Source organism: Cololabis saira, chromosome 2, assembly GCF_033807715.1.
Source record: "Cololabis saira isolate AMF1-May2022 chromosome 2, fColSai1.1, whole genome shotgun sequence".
NCBI lineage: Eukaryota > Metazoa > Chordata > Actinopteri > Beloniformes > Belonidae > Cololabis > Cololabis saira.
The window spans coordinates 43652960-43669595 of record NC_084588.1 but is presented as its reverse complement, the minus strand read 5'-3'; the positions used below and the strand labels follow the sequence as shown (position 1 = coordinate 43669595).

At 38.9% G+C, this 16636-nt stretch overlaps 1 protein-coding gene across 1 annotated transcript in view; it reads left to right on the top strand.

Annotated features, from left to right (window-relative positions):
- hcn4 (hyperpolarization activated cyclic nucleotide-gated potassium channel 4) overlaps nucleotides 1–16636 on the top strand; it is a 95761-nt gene that overhangs the window by 35054 nt on the left and 44071 nt on the right. Inside the window, exon 3 of the mRNA XM_061711249.1 lies at nucleotides 13938–14099. Within this exon, the coding sequence (XP_061567233.1) occupies nucleotides 13938–14099 (162 nt within the window). The remainder of the gene's footprint in view (nucleotides 1–13937; nucleotides 14100–16636) is intronic.

Below are 16636 nucleotides of genomic sequence, written 5' to 3'. Positions count from 1 at the left end.
TCTTTGAAGAAAGAGCTATGAGGATCGGTATTATAACCAGAGTTGTATATATTTATGAATTGTCATTTTGCGCAGTGCATCTGCAAAAGATGGTAATGAGTACGAGTTAAATGTAGAAGTTTTCCCCACTTTTCCATGTTTTGAATATGACAACTAAAAATAGTTTTAACCAAAAATGTACAGAAAGAATTTTACAGTGTGTAAAATAAGAGGCATCCTTTCTATTTAGACCTTTTTGGATAAGGCAAAACCTTTTTCTACCAAAATTTAACTGGGGTACAGTTACATTTTGGTAGAAAAAAAAAGTACACAGCAAACCACTGCAAGTCCAGTAGAGAAAGAACACGTCTAGTAGTGTGAACTAGAAGTGTTTTATCTGGCGTGCACTCAATCTTAAGAAATGTATCCAGAATATGACAGGTGGCAGTGTTAAGTTACGTTAACACTTGACATAAATGGCATTTAAAAACTAAAATAATCCATATTAAAGTTTCTCCTTGGTGTCAGAAAAGATCTATATCCATTTTACACCACTGCAAATCTATATCACAGCCATTAATTCTTACTCGTCATGCAGGCACACGGCTGAAAACAGTCTGAAAACTAACTTTTGTTGCAAATTGCTCTTATAATGGCTGTTTTTCATGTAGGTAGTTGAGGTGTTATTAAATGCACACTGGCTGCATAACAGCTGATACCAAGCATATCAAAGTCAGCAGTGCTTGCTGGTCCACATTCTTGTTTACACCTTTGATAAGGCACATCAGTATGTTACGCTCCGGTGATAGTCCTACGATATAGGCTTGGGCAGTCAGGGAAAGATACTTTAGTGACCCAGAAAGGCAATCGTGAAGCTAATCTGTGCAACTGTGGCCCTGTTTACAACTATTTTAAACTTTGTCCAGAGTGATCCATATTCTCCATACTATGCATTCTCTCTATTCTATAATAAACAGTGGACATAAATACAGGTGAAAATGCAGTCAGGAGTCAGACGCATGTGCGGATACATGGAGATAACATCATTCAAACTAAATCTGGAGGGGGTTTGGGCCACATGTAGCCACCTTCTTTCAACAGTGTAAACGCAAAGTATCTTGGGCAACTTTGACAGGCACCATACCTGACATCTCCTGTCAATGACTACATTTACATGGAGCACAATACTCCTGTTATAACTCGATTAATAAATTATTAATAATAATGATCAGATAATCAGAAGTCAATGCTCTGAATAAGTAACTGCCATGTAAACAGCAACCTTAATCTAATTAAGATTGTTAATGGAGAAATCAATAATCGTATTAAGGCATATGTCGCTCAGTCACATTATGAAGACATATAAACAATATGACAACCAGATGGAGTTTTTGCAGTATTTTGCATTAGTTTGCATTAGTTAAGTCCATGAAGACAACTCTTTCCCACCAGTCTTTAGTCATCCAGTACCGCCAAGATAGAAGACAGAATGTGTATTCCTGTAAAAACTGTATCTCCTGCCAAATATTAAGTATGATATTGGACATAAGCTCTTTGGTCAGGCTGCATTTGTAAATGTGTAAATTTGTTCTTCAATTGCTTGCCTGGGTAAATAAAAAAATAAAATAAAAACATGAGAAGCTGCACTTCAAGCTGTAACGCAATATGAAGCAAAATACTTGGAACAATAAAGGGCATCATTACACTGGTGAACTTTTTGTGTAACATCATTTCTGGTGGCCAGTGACGGTAAGGCGCGGCGAACAGGGTGGCCAGAATTCGAGTTAAAAAAATAAACACAAAAATTTAATAAAAATTGAATTTGGTCTATTTATTGCGACTGGCAATGAACAACAATGGGAATTCACATGACATGGAATTAATTTCTAACATTGAAAGTTGAAAGTCCTATGGAATAACTCTGAGGGGGTCATATCAGGGAGGAGAGAAGGTGTGCGTGTGCATGTGTGCGCACTCGGGGCAAAGAAAAGATGTAACCAAGCTTGAAAGAAGCTACAGCTAAGAAAAAGTCTGGATACCTGCCACCCACGTGTCCAAATTTTTCCAAAGTCACTTATAATAAGCAAAATCTGCAACCTTGGTAGTGATGTAAGCTACGTCCCATTAATCCAACTTTGCTCTTGAACACATAAACCCAGTTTATAAAGTGATTGTCTTAAGGCAAATCTTTTAAATACCTTAATCAAAATATTGTCTCAATTAGATTATGATCAATAATCAGATCATTGTTGTCCATGTAAATATGGTTTATGCACAAGGAGGTGTTCATTTGCATTGTTCATTTGCACGTTTGAGTTGTTTTAATTTGCCAACCTTAGCTCTTCTTTTTCTTTTAATTTCTGATATACCCCATCTGTTTTTCAGTCGTTCTGAAGCCTTTCGTTATCTTCCACATCTTCGTTTTCTTATTGCCCCTCAAGAAACGTGACAGCACCAGGTGTGATCGGATCACCCAGTAAGGATTTTAAAGCCAGGTGTAAACAAGGACCTAAGTTACAGATTTTTGCAGTTTACTCATCCACATTTAACAAAAAAACAACTGCATTTATTATGTGAAATGTGACCTGCAGCAGGTCAGTTTGTTTTGTTTTTCAAAGTTGAAATTGCCCAAGTAGTTTGGATGCCAAGCAAAACTTCAACAATGTCTTCAACATTTAAAATAATAATGTACTAGTTTGGATGTTTACCTGGTTTTCTGTCTCTAGGGTACAGCTGCGTGCAATCAATTCTGATTTACACCAGCTTGTTTCTGTCTAAGAATTGTCAGATATGCTCAAGATGTGTCTTTAAACCAAGAGGATTTTTTTATGAAGTATGTATTTACTTTGTATTTACCTTAAGACCTTGTGCAAAACTATGATGGTGTGTTTCGGTTCATGTTTGTGTATAAGTACAGAACACTAGAACGCTAAATGTGAAGTCTGCCTATTCAGAGCTTCAAGCTTTTCAGTTACTATTTTGCATTTAATTTTTTGCATCAAAACCCATCTATTTACCAAAAAGGAGCCATGCAAGTAAAAAGCAATACCCTGATCTCCTGCTGGCTCATGAAACCTTCTTATATGTCCTTTTTGTCGGGGCTGTCATGAATTAGCGCTCATTGCTGCCATTCCTTTTCAGGCACTGCAGATGAGAGAGAGCTTTTACACCTGGCAGCCTGACAGACTATTGTTTACAACAACAAGGTTTTAGCGGTAGTGGCTTAATGCTTTTGATAACACTTCCAATAGCAGTCGCCTACTGTACCAACCTGAGGATCGCTGGTTCAATCTCTGGCTTCTGCTTTTTCTACATGTCAAAAAGTCCTTCATTTATTAAACGATACACTGGATCTTCAGTTTAACCTGGAAAAGCAGGATATTAATTATGATCACATACTTCGCTAAGAAATGCATACTTTTACTTTGGAAAGATGATTCCCCCTCCAACTTTCAAGTTTTTTTGGGATCAAATTTCAGTTTTTTTTACCATTGGAAAAATTTACTTTGGAAAAATACAACCGTGGTCATATCTTTCAAGAATTTTGGTTTCCATTATTTTCAAAACTGGAGAATTTTTCCAAAGGGGACCAATGAGTATCTTTATTTTCGAACTTGTGCCTTATATGTATGTATGTTTGTATCTATGTATGGATATATATATATATATATATATATATATATATATATATATATATATATATATATATATATATATATATATATATATATATATATATACATATAGTTTGATATCGCTGTTGCTGCCATTATTATTTATTTATTTATTTATTTTTTAATATTTTAATTTTGTTCTCCCTTTAAAGGAGATTGAGGCTGGATTTATGAAAAAAAATTGTATATGTTTTAATTTTTCTAGTAATAATGTCAGATGAAGCGTTCCAAACCAAAAAGAATGAGCCCTCTAGTGTATCTCTCCTTTGCCTTGAACAGGCTGTGTGCTGCAAAATGTGCTGCAATTCCGGGCCGGAATTTCCCGCGCTGTCCTGCGGATGTGACGTCACATGACGCTGCATGCACGTTCTCCCCGTTCTCCCGTGCCGGCTTCGCTGTTGGCTGCAGTACCCCCGACGGCCATCGTGGTGAAGGGTGGCGCTAGAGAGTCTCATTTCTTAAAAGGAGCCTCATGCTCCTTTAATGTATGATTTTTTTTGTTTTGTTTTGTTTTGTTTTTTTTCCCTAGGGCAATTATGGAGAGGGTAGGAATGTGGGTAGAATAGAAATCGTGAATGTGAAATGTGAATTGTGAAAATTATTGTGAAATAAAAAGATATTAAAAAAAAAAAGTCCTTCGGCAACACATTGAAACTGATAAAGAGATGATAAATAGAAAGCATCACATAAAGTTAAAAACTATATACACTAACTGCATGCTGCATGAACATGTGTTTGTAAATAAATACATGTAGCTTCTGCTGTTAAAGCATTTTGAGTGGTCAAAAAGACTAGAAAAGTGCTGCACAAACCTAATCTATTTACCATCCCGTTTAAATGGCATTGAACATGATCTGCAGATATTATCACACACACATCAGAGCAGACTGTCATTATGTGCCTACCATGTCTGTCTCTTGTCAGTTTCCTCTTGTCACTCTTCATTGGGATAAAAATAAGTCTCGAACCGGATATTCAACTCATCGGTGTTGTCTCTTGTTGATGAACCAGTGATTTGGATGAGATTAGTCATCCTGTGATATCAGATCCAAGACAGTGCACTAATGACTAAGCTCCGAGGACTTCCCCTCCATCACGCCTGATGCTCACAGCTCACAACTGTCCAAATTGGCCCCCTCAATAAATGTTAATGTTGCTTTTTGTGAGATAAGATGTGAGACAAAAGCCATTTTCTGTATTTTTTCTTTTGGTAATACAGTTAAAATAAACACAAAAGTTAAACAGTGGTGATGGACATGTGGGTTATTCAGACATCAAGGCAGATTTCATCAAGTGCAGCATTAAATGTGTTTGTCATTAACTTATGTATCTCTCTAATAAAGTAGGCAAGACTAAAACATTACACAAAGAGAGAAAAAGCCTCTACTGCCAGTGTAAGGCTTTTAAAAGACAAACACAGTTGTTTTTTTTGTTTTTTTTTTATACAGTGCAGTGAAATGACATGAGACATAAGATGTGTACAGAGTTGTTTCAAAGGACCAATGTTTATTCATTGTATTAAAAGATGGCAGAATGTCTATCTATCTTGGATTATTCAGATTTATGCCCCTGCCCACCCAAGTGATTTAGTTCTGGAGAAACAAAAAGATGTGTCAAAAGCTGTGATAGAAGTCAGCAATGTGACTGCCCTGCACATCGAGCCAGGGAGTGGAGCACCTTTCGTTTCCACTCAGTAAATCCATAGAAATATTTAAATAAGGTAAATCAGCTAATCAGCTCTTCACTCAATGACCCAATACTTTACCCAAGTACTGGTCTTTCTGAGATAAGGAAAGCAGGAATAAAAGACTTAATGGGCTATTATTGAGTTCACAATGAAGCTTGCAAGCTACAGTGACAGGTCCTCAAGACTTTGAATGAGCCTTCATGATATAAATACCCACAATGGACTTGCTTGAAAAACTATAACACCCAAATGTGTAATCCAGCGCAAACCCAATTCTGCATCTTGGTTGGGAGCAGAGTCAGAGGGCCTTTTGTGATCTGAACCCTCCAGGCCTGTTTAGACAGATGATGGAAGGGTGGTCCCTGTGGTCCCCTCCCAGGCCTATTTCTCATTCTTCGCATGCACTTCGTCCACCATGACAGCATGCATGAGCATGGCATTTTGGTCAAGGCGTTTACAATGAGAAAATCTAACCCCAGCCTGCAGCCTGCTCTGCAAATCTGCCACGATGCTGGGCGAGTAAAAATAACACCAAGACATGCTGTTCATAGTTGATCAAATTTAGCCATGTTCAAATGCAACATGAGGCAGCCTCGTGTAGTCAACCCAATATAGTAATTACTGTATTTGAACAGAAAAATTAGCCATAACTCATACACATGTCTAAATGAAAGTATGCTCTCTATTCTTGAAAGAATCATCGCTCCTTTCTTGGTCTTAAAATGGGCAAATACAACCTCAAATGAACAAAAACTCATAACATGTCACACCATGTAATATATTGAACAAAAACGTGTGAAAGACTAAGTACACCTCAGATTCAGTAACGTCTAACAATCTTTGGCAGCCATAATGTGAAATAATCATGTTTGTCTGAAACATTATAAATATCTCACTTTTTTGGGGGAATTTTGGTCTTTTCCTCTTAAGGCCGGGACACACCAACCCGATTACCGGCCGTCGGGCAGTCGAGCGAGGTTGGTGACTCGAGTCGGGTTGGTGTGTTCCGTGCAGGCGTCTGCGTTCATTTTGGCCAATTCGACATGTAGAATTGGCCACTAGCCGTTGGCCTCTATGACCAATCTGATTGGTGGTGTGCTAGCCCTTGACTGGCGAATCAGAATTAACCGGAAATGACGATGGTAAGCATATTAGATAAACAGCGATGGAACAGACGCTACACTATTCACTATCATCACATCAGTTTGGATTTGGATTGTGTTTGACTGTGTTGTGAACAATAGTACATTTTCATTATTAGCCATCGTATTTTTGATTCTTCTTGACTTATATCAAAAATGATAACACTGACTGATGACAGCGGGCTCTGTCTAGAACTCTAGACTAGAGTGATCCGTCATTTCTGGTTGTTCGTCATTCCTTTCCCTTTTGGGCGACATCACACATTAGCGCCGCTTGCAGTTAGTGGGCTGTATTACACCTTGCGCAAGCACAGAATGTACGCTCCAGTCGGCCGTCGAGTTGGTGTGTTCGGGAGTATTTTTTTTACCAACTCAGGGAGATGGGAAACGACTTTCAGTCCAACTGCTTTTCTGCCGACAGTCGGCCGTCGATTTGGTGTGTCCCGACCCTCATAGAGGGTTGCTTGTGACCATTGTTACGTTGCATGGCTAGTGTCAAAAAGTTTGTGATTGACTCAGGAAAAGCGAGGCGGTAGGTTTTGTGGCTGTAGAAGAAGAACTTGTAGTCATTCCTCCGCCACCCACACTTCGCAAGTGGAATCAGGTGTTGGTGCTGATATATTATGTTTGAATTTCACCAAATGTAAAGCTCTGCATTATGGTCAAAAATACCCCAATCTAGCCTCATCTATGTTTCAGAAACCCTGTAGGTGTACAGTCCAACCCAGGCTTGTTTTTTTTTTTTCTTTCCTTTTTTTTTTTTTTTTAGGGCCTTCTTCTCAGAACCCTTCCATCCAAGGTGTACATGTTTGGTCTTTTTCTATATTGTACTTCATGAACTTTAATATTTAACATGCTCACTGAGGCTGTAGCTCTTAGGCTTTTTGCAGTTTTGTTGAGCATTGTATGGTCTGACCTTGGAGTGGATAAGTTAGGATGTTCACTCCACTCTGAAATGTTTTTCATTTGTGAATATTCTTTATCACGGTGGAAGGGTGTGTAGTTCATTATCTTCCCATGTTCGTTGTATACCTCTTTGCCATTGTGTTAACACATACCTGCTCTACACCAGCAAACTATCAAGGATCATTCAATCAAATGCATTTGATTGGCAGCACCTGGCTGCTACTTAAACTCTTAATTCCTGTTTGGAAGTGCGTTTTAATCCTTTGTCACATTTTTTTGTTTCCAAATTCTTCATACATTCTCCTCGGGGGAAAGGTCAAGACGATAAGTCCGGGACTGTAGCTATCCATTTTTTTTACTTTTTTTTTTTTTTTTTAAGTTTTTATCCCCGATTTTTTACCCATTTCATCACCCAGTGCTCATACCTAAGTAACAGTCCTGGGCATTGCTCCCCTCTGCCAACCCAGGGACGGCCCCGCACTGAGCTCAGGTCTCCTTCATTTTAAAATGTTTTAACATTTACTTAGCTCTGCTTTTGAAAAGTGTGCAGAATGTGGTTTTGCATTGCCCTGCTGAAGAAAATGCTTAGACACCCCTAAAAAGAGGTCTTTTTGAAGGCAACATATGTTACCCTAAATTTTTAATGTACTGTTTTTAATTAATGCTGCTATCGTTGAAGTATAGATGACCCCTGCCAAGGGCGCAGATACAGCCCCATACCATCAGCAACCCCACGTGGACTTGCTGAATATATCTAAGTAAATTCTTCTCTGGTCTGAAGCACACGTCCCCCTTTTCTTCCAAAACCCTGGTGCAGCTTTGAAACCTTCGAGCTCAGAGACGGCGATGCTGCCTCAGGACAAGGTTCACATAAATGTATTTCTGTGTAGTTGAATATATGAATGTATCCAAATGGATTGATACCCTTCCATTCTTATTACAAGGACAATACATATACATAATAAATTATGGTTCAAAACTCAAGCGTTACGCAAGAATCCCCACCTGTTTCTTTTCAGATTCTATACCACACCAACTTTTTACTGATTTGAGGTTGATGATGAAGCATTGCCCTGTCATCTGTTTGCTGTCTGAAAAAAAAAAAAAAATGCTTGTCAAATTATGTATCGCAGTTGGGCAGAATAGAGAGGGACAGCAGGGGGTAGATTAGAGGGGTCGCTGGGGTTCTGCTTCCTCTAATAATTAACTACAGTGACTTGGTTTTGTTATTGTCAAGCCATTTGTATGCGAGTACTATGAACCGTATGCAAGTGTGGTAAAGTAAAGCTTTGTAAAACGATGATTATATAGTTAGGAAGTGAAGCAGCCGCTGTCTTAAAGACCATAACAAATGATAAACAAGCTTCTTTGATATTTAAGTTAAAGAAAATGTTTCTTCATCAGGAAACAACCTCATACAGACTTGACAAGTTTGGGAGGACACTTGCCGTTCGTCCCACAAATCTCTATGCTAGTTTCTATGGAGCCAAATCAAGGCCAAAAGTTTTGCTAATTTGAAAATAAAATTTGAACCTGAAAATTCTTTTTTACAGTTTCAATTATTTTTTTTTCAGTATCAGATCTTTTTTTCAGTTTCAGAACTTTTTATTTCAGTTTCAAATATTTTTTTCAGTTTCAGATCTTTTTTTTCAGTTTCACTTCTGTTTTTTTCAGTTTCAAATCTTTTTTTTTCAGTTTCAAATTTTTTTTTCAGTTTCAGACTTTTGGCCCCGATCTGGCGTGGGGGGCGTGGCATCAACTTAGAGGGGCGTGGAGTCATGAGTGACATCAGAACAGAGAAGGCGGGGGACGTTCCTCAGTCCTGTTGCCTTCAGGAAACGTAGGTTACCGAAGTTATCAGTAGAAGTTTGATTCAACACTGTATATACACCATATTCACGTGATTGGCAGTGGAAAAAACTGATATTAGTGACACATTTCTGTTTAAAAAGCTGTTTTAGACCGTACTTGGCACCAATCGCAGTATAAAAGCAATAAACTACGCCAGACTGTACAGTTCAACAGCCACACTTTAAAGTTTGACATTTCCCACTTCCACATACTACCAAGTACGGTCTTAAACAGCTTTTTAAACAGAAATGTGTCACTAATATCAGTTTTTTCCACTGCCAATCACGTGAATATGGTGTATATACAGTGTTGAATCATACTTCTACTGATAACTTCGGCAACCTACGTTTCCTGAAGGCAACATGACTGAGGAACGTCCCCCGCCTTCTCTGTTCTGCTGTCACTCATGATGCCACGCCCCTCTCAGTTGATGCCACGCCCCCCACGCCAGATCCGGGCCAAAAGTCTGAAACTGAAAAAAAAATTTGAAACTGAAAAAAAAAGATTTGAAACTGAAAAAAACAGAAGTGAAACTGAAAAAAAAGATCTGAAACTGAAAAAAGATTTGAAACTGTAATAAAAAGTTCTGAAACTGAAAAAAAGATCTGATACTGAAAAAAAAAAAAGTTTCAACCTTCAAAAGAATATGAATCAAACTGCTGCTTGAAAAGCATGTTGTTATTTCAGCAACATGTATCTGTAAAAGGCTTGACTTGACAGAATCTCAGTAACAGATGTTATTTAAAAGAAAAAAAATAGAATAACAGGGTAAAAAAAAGTAAAACAGGTTATTTAGATCGGTTTAAAGGTTGGGTAACCGATTCCCACTATTTGCTTCCAGTGAATAGAGCCAGGTTTGTGTATGAAGAGCGGATTGTTTTTTTTTTTTTAAAGTGCACTCACGAGATCGGCCACTAGCAGATGGTGAGGAGATACTCACACGATGTGACAAGTGTTCTGGGTTAGAAATCACACAGGTATCTCTGCCTTTAAATGTTGCACACTGGAACTTTGATGGATACTTGGCCGACTGCACTGTGCAAAGCAAGCAGTGGGACTGGATATGTGATGACATTCAGTCTGCTAAACAGCTTATAAAAATAAAAACAATATGAGTGAAGGGTTCTGTTTTCTCTTGGGTGTCAGGATACCATCAAGCCAAACATTCATCATCATTAGCCACACGAGCAGCAAACACCAGATGGTGTGGTATAGTGCTACATTAATTGTGTCAGGGCTGCCACCATCAGCATCAAGGGACACATACAGCTATTCTCTCACCTGGATCACGCTCTTCTCACTCCATCTGTTTGTGATGACTCTGCAGCTGTGTCATCCAGAGTGCTGGTTCACAAGGATGCAGATTAGCTTGTCACTTTAGGTTTTTATCTTATTTCTGCCCTGTGTACTAGTGATCAATTGCTTATTTTATATGGAACAGTTAACAAATACTTAACAATAGTAATTGTGGAGTAAAAGTGAGTGCATGTCTATACTGTGTGGATGCAGTTTCTGCATAAATACCATTAAAATGCATTTATAACCACATCATTGCTGTTTTCCTTAGCTGTACATTTAAAGAGCATTACACATAAGTTAATATACTAGTTTAAGTGATTAAACCCAGGTTTTCAAACAAAAAATACACATATCAGCATCTAGTCTGTAATAATGAGAGGCCTGATAAGGGTAGAGAGAGTACCAACTACCCTGTAAAAAAACTATTTTGTTGTGTCTCTGCACCTCATCAATCAAAGCTCTCCTGTTTATGCTGATGTGTTCCTATCAATTACGAGAAGATATTCAGCAATCCATCATTCTCCACGCACCCCCATGCTGCACATTGCTGTGCAATAGTATGTACAGCATTTCAGAGTTCATGTGATTGTATTCATGGACATTTATGTTCATGTTTCTTCTTCTCCAAATGATGCAGAACACAGAGGTCCTGCTGTCAGAAGATGTCATGTTCACCTCTTAAGAGCCATGGAGGGGAAAAGAGGGGAAGAGAAATAAAAGATCTCATTATCTTTCCTCAAAAAGCCCAAATTTGGCATCTTTTTTGAAAATGGAAGTCTTTTCCAGCTTGACATGGCAGTATATGAATTCATTACAGCTGTGAAGGGAGATAGGAGAATCACCTTACGACGATGACGGTACCGACTAGGTTACAAGCTGGAGATTTGCATGACATTACCCAGCGTAGATCTCATTGGCTTTATTCTGAGCACATTAGTTAAGTGCCAGAGGTCTTTAGAGGGCACAGCTATAGCAGGCATGGAGCCGGCGTTACGGTTAAACACAAATGTCAGTCAGACTCTGCTGTTAAACAATGAAATAAAGTAATCCTGCTTTAGATAGTTTGATATTACTATGCATCTTTACATCATATTTACATTTTGAAGAACATCTCACAAATTTCAAGGATTAATTAAAGCTGCAAGCAGCGATGAACAGGCCCTCGCACTCATGGCCACCGCCCCCCCCGGGTTCCCCACACATTCCTAGGTCAATAATACAATAAAAAGTGGCTTTGCTGTTCACATAAAACTCAACTTATCATCATAAGCATATCAGAAATGACACCATCCACGACTCTCTATGTCAAACCATTCAAAAGTTATGGCAGAAAATAGGAACTATGAAATATCGACCAATCAGAAGCAGGGGCGGAGCTAATTTACACCAATGAAGGTTAAGGACTCTAAACCAAATCCAATGACACCACCCACGACTTTTTATGTCAAACCATTCAAAAGTTATGGCAGACAATAGGAACTATCAAATATCGACCAATCAGAAGAAGGGGCAGGGCTAATTTGCACCAATTACGGTTAAAGACTCAAAACCATGTCCGATGACACCACCCACAATTCTTTATGTCAAACCATTCAAAAGTTATTGCAGAAAATAGGAACTATCACATATCGACCAATCAGAAGAAGGGGCAGGGCTAATTCATGCCAATGAAGGTCAAGTACTCAATACCGAGTCAGATGACACGACCCATGAGTCTTTATATCAAACCATTCAAAAGTTATGGCAGAAAGTAGGAACTATCAAATATGGACCAATCAGATGAAGGGGGGGCGCACTTTTTGGCGTCTATCGTCGCCACGGTAAAGCTTTTGACCTGCGCATCGTCGCAGGATCTAGACGCACATTTTGATGTATAACACACCTGGGTGCACGTTACGGTTCGGGCGAAGAAGCGGCCGAAGGAATGGCATAAATTGCGCCAAAATTACATGATTAATTCAAAATGGCCGACTTCCTGTTCAGTTTCGGCCATGGTGCCAAGAGACTTTTCTTTAAGTTGCGACATGATACAGGTGTGTACTGATTTTCGTGCATGTACGTCAAACAGTATTGTGGGGCTTGAGGCACAAAGTTTGATCTGTATGGATCAATCAGATGAAGGGGGGGGGCGCGCTTTTTGGCGTCTATCATCGCCAAGAGACTTTTTTTTAAGTTGCGACTTGATATAGTTGTGTACCGATTTTCGTCCATGTACGTCAATATCAAATTTTTCACCAGGCCTGGCTTGCGTGCAAAATTTGGTGACATTTGGGGCACGTTTAGGGGGACAAAAACGAGAAAAAAAAATTCCTACAGATACAATAGGGCCTTCGCACTATCAGTGCTCGGGCCCTAATGATGGTGGCAACATCTGTTTATCCCAGCTTGTGTTGTGCCTGTTTCAGACAGGAGTATGGTCAAATGTGATGCTTAGAAGCTCTCCAGGACTTTTTTTTTTTACACAGAGCTCAAGAAGAGAAGGGACGGGGTTAGAGAGGAACCCATTAAGTATCACTGAATGCATCTGTGAGTGCGCAGACTGAACGAGGGTATGTCCCTCCTCTCTGAGAGGCACGTCTTCTTGAGCATACCCTTGGCCTCATGTTTGGTTGTTTGCACGCTCTTTTTTCACATTCATACAGTATGTGTAGCTATTCAGCTGAAAACAAAAAGTAACCCCTGAGATTTAGAAAATATTTGGCGATGACTAAGTTTTCACCTCCCTTCTCCATTATCACCTGCTGATGGAATATCCCCTCTCACTCACAAGCCCTTTAAAGGCACGGAGTGGATTTTAATAAGAAGCAGAGTGGTTACCAGTGCACGCTGTGGTCTTCAATGGGATTAAAAGCCTTTGAATGGTTCGGGCCATTAAAGCCTACACCCGCCTAGAAGTGCTGCAGCGCCTTATGAGTATGTTTATTATAAGGATTAGCAAAGCCAGTGAACACACTCACCCCCGGAGCACAGCCACCTCTACTTGTACTGTTATTGTGTTTGGCTGAGTGGCTGATGATAAGAGTGATTCAGCAGCACTGCGAGGTAAAGCTCTGGTCCCAGTTTGCTGACCATCCCTGATGGACGGCCTCACACAGCAGCAACATGCACATCCACCGCCTCATCTCAGTGTGATTTAACAAGCTTTTTCTTTTTTTCCCTTTTTTATTTCCTGGAAGCTTATTACAGTTGCTTCTAATTCCAATACCAGGAACCATGTTCATGCCCGGGGCGAAAAATAAAGCTAGAGATCATTTCATTACTCTCAGTAAAGGGAAACCCTCTTCTGAGGATGTTTGTGTATGCCTTCTGCAATCGAGAGCGATTTCAGAGATGTAATGATCGGCATGTCGAGTCATCAGCCTAACCCACATCCTGCTACCTTCCTCTCCCACCCTCCAGATCTTCCACATGACCTACGACCTAGCCAGCGCCATGGTGCGGATAGTCAATCTGATCGGCATGATGCTGTTGCTGTGTCACTGGGATGGCTGCCTGCAGTTCCTGGTGCCCATGCTGCAAGACTTCCCCGCCGACTGCTGGGTGTCCAAAAATAAGATGGTGGTAAGTGCTTCCCCTGCACCCTGCTGCCTGTTCAAATCAGATTATTCTCTGTCTTATCATCTCATCCATCAGCTTCAGTAATTACAGTACTAAAACCTTTAAGCTTCCTGGGAAAGATTGTATTGCATATCTGTCATTTTAAAGCCCAAATCAAATGTATTTATCTGCTGCATTTGTCCACATTTTTTTCCATTTGTTGATGACTTAATTTTTTGGGAGCTCTTAACATCTGCCCTTTTCACGTGAGGAAGCCAGGCTTGGGACATTGATTTTCATGAAGAGGACAGTATTGGTTGAATATAGGGCTGTTCGATTTTGCCCAAAAATAAAATCTCGATTTTTTTCTCTCAAAATCCGATTTTCGATTACAATTACGATTATTTTGTGAATTGACAAAAGGCAAAGAAATGATTTCAAATATGCTGTTTTTTTGTCCCATTGGGCTTTAAGTGCAAACTTTGCTCTTATTAAACCAAAAATGAATGAATAAAGTGCAAAACTCTGTAAAATAAGTTGAAAAAAAGTTTTAAAAAATATAATAAAATATAAAGTTTTATCTCTGAAAAAAAAAATCAGCAAATCAGCACTTGCAAACATACAGTAAGTTATATTTCCAATTAAATAAAACAAGACATTTTCTAATTAAACTAAACTGGGTCTTTGCATGCTAAATAATAATGCAACCCATGAAGGAGGTAGAGGTGTGTAATGTCAGTCATTACATTTGCTATTCACATTTGCAAGTTTTTTGCAAGGAACACGAGCCGGTCTACCGCATCTGGCTGGAGGGATGCCCGGTGGCATGTTCCAACGCCCATTCCTACACTAAAGAGCCTCTCCGATGGGGCACTTGTTGCAGGTATTGAGAGGTATTTCCATCAATCATTAATATGGTATCAATCATTAATATGTGTGCAGACAAGGTAAAAAAAAAAAAAAAGTGAAAAATCGATTTTACGATTTTCACGTTTTAACATCGTTCTAATTACATAATCGCGATTACGATTTAAAATCGATTAATCGAACAGCCCTAGTTGAATACTGTTTTCAGTTTTTCGTGAGCTCTCATGCTGTGGTTTAATTCTGTGGTATTGTAACAGCTTCTGAAGTAGTGCCACCGTTCAAAACCTTTTATTAATTTATGGATGCGGACCGTGTCACATCTGCAGTACGTTTAACCCACCGCTCTTGGCCTCATCATTCCTACAAAGGAGTGTTGCTCTACTGTTGTCAGAGTTGCACTGATTGAACGTCAGCGAGGGCTCGTCTAATCAGTATAAGGTTCTGATGAATTAATTTGTGTTTTACCTAAACAATGCAGCTGAGGAGAGTGGTTGCCTTAGCGATGGGTTGTCAGTACACGTGCCATAATGCGTAACTGGGGCACGGTTCAATCTTTGTGTAATTGAATTAAAGATTGTTATTGTTGTCATTAAAATGTTTTTTCTTTTAACTTTTCTCACCTGTTTGCTATATTCTTCAGGTAATGATTCAATTTATCCTCAATTTTGAGTCTATTTGATACAAAAACCAAATTCCTGAATATTGCACTTCACTACAAAAATGAATACCCTTTTCTTGAGGCGATTAATAATTTGAGTCAGTTTTCAGCAGGAAGATGTCAGATAATGTATAATTAAACATTACATTTTAAAGGAAGCACATATTCAGATATCCAAGAACAAGCTTAGAGTCTGCTGTAATTTAAACTACGTAGCAGAGTAGACGTCTCATGGGTAGTTACATCTCTCAAGGTATGATGTTCTTGGTTCATTATGCCTCGCTGCCTCCCTGACAGGCTCACATGTTTCTCCAGAGCTGCCTCTTTTATTTTTAAGCATGACAAAAGGTGTATGTTGCAAGCCCCGTTCCCCCTGAGATGTTTCACGCTGTAGCTAATTTTAGCTTTATTTCCATATCTTTGTGTGGCGATACGCACTCAAGTGAGGGGGGAAGTTGCTGTTCAGGGACAGTTTCAACTCTTAAGAACAGAGTAGCAGCCACGAAAACAGCCCACAGATCAAACTTTCAGTTTAGCCAATCAAAGGATAAAAAAAAGGACCCCAAAGAAGATGAAAAACACGCAGTCAGATTATGTTGCAAATCTTGTCCTCCTGCAGTTGTATTTTTTTTTCCTTTGCCTCTATGAATCATGCTTTTTTTTCTCCTACAGTTTGATTACTTAAAATCAACTTGCACGGGGATTATCTATAAGTTACATAAGTCTGAGCTGTCAAACAGTATAATGCGAAGTGTGACTCATGATTAATGTGCAGTATGTAATGTTATTAGTTTAAAAGCAGATTAAAAATGGAGGGTCAAGCTGTATGCTATAAGCAACTTAATTAGTAACAAGATTTTTTGCAAGATTCTTAATGACTCACATCTAATTTGTGTCAGTCACTGAGATTTTCATTCAAATTCTCCAATTTAGGCATAGTAAAATATTTGAAATTGGATTTATTTTTTATTTCAGAAGGGAGAAAAAAAAAGAAAAAATTATATAAAAATGTTTTAAGTAAGTTAACTTAAAGATT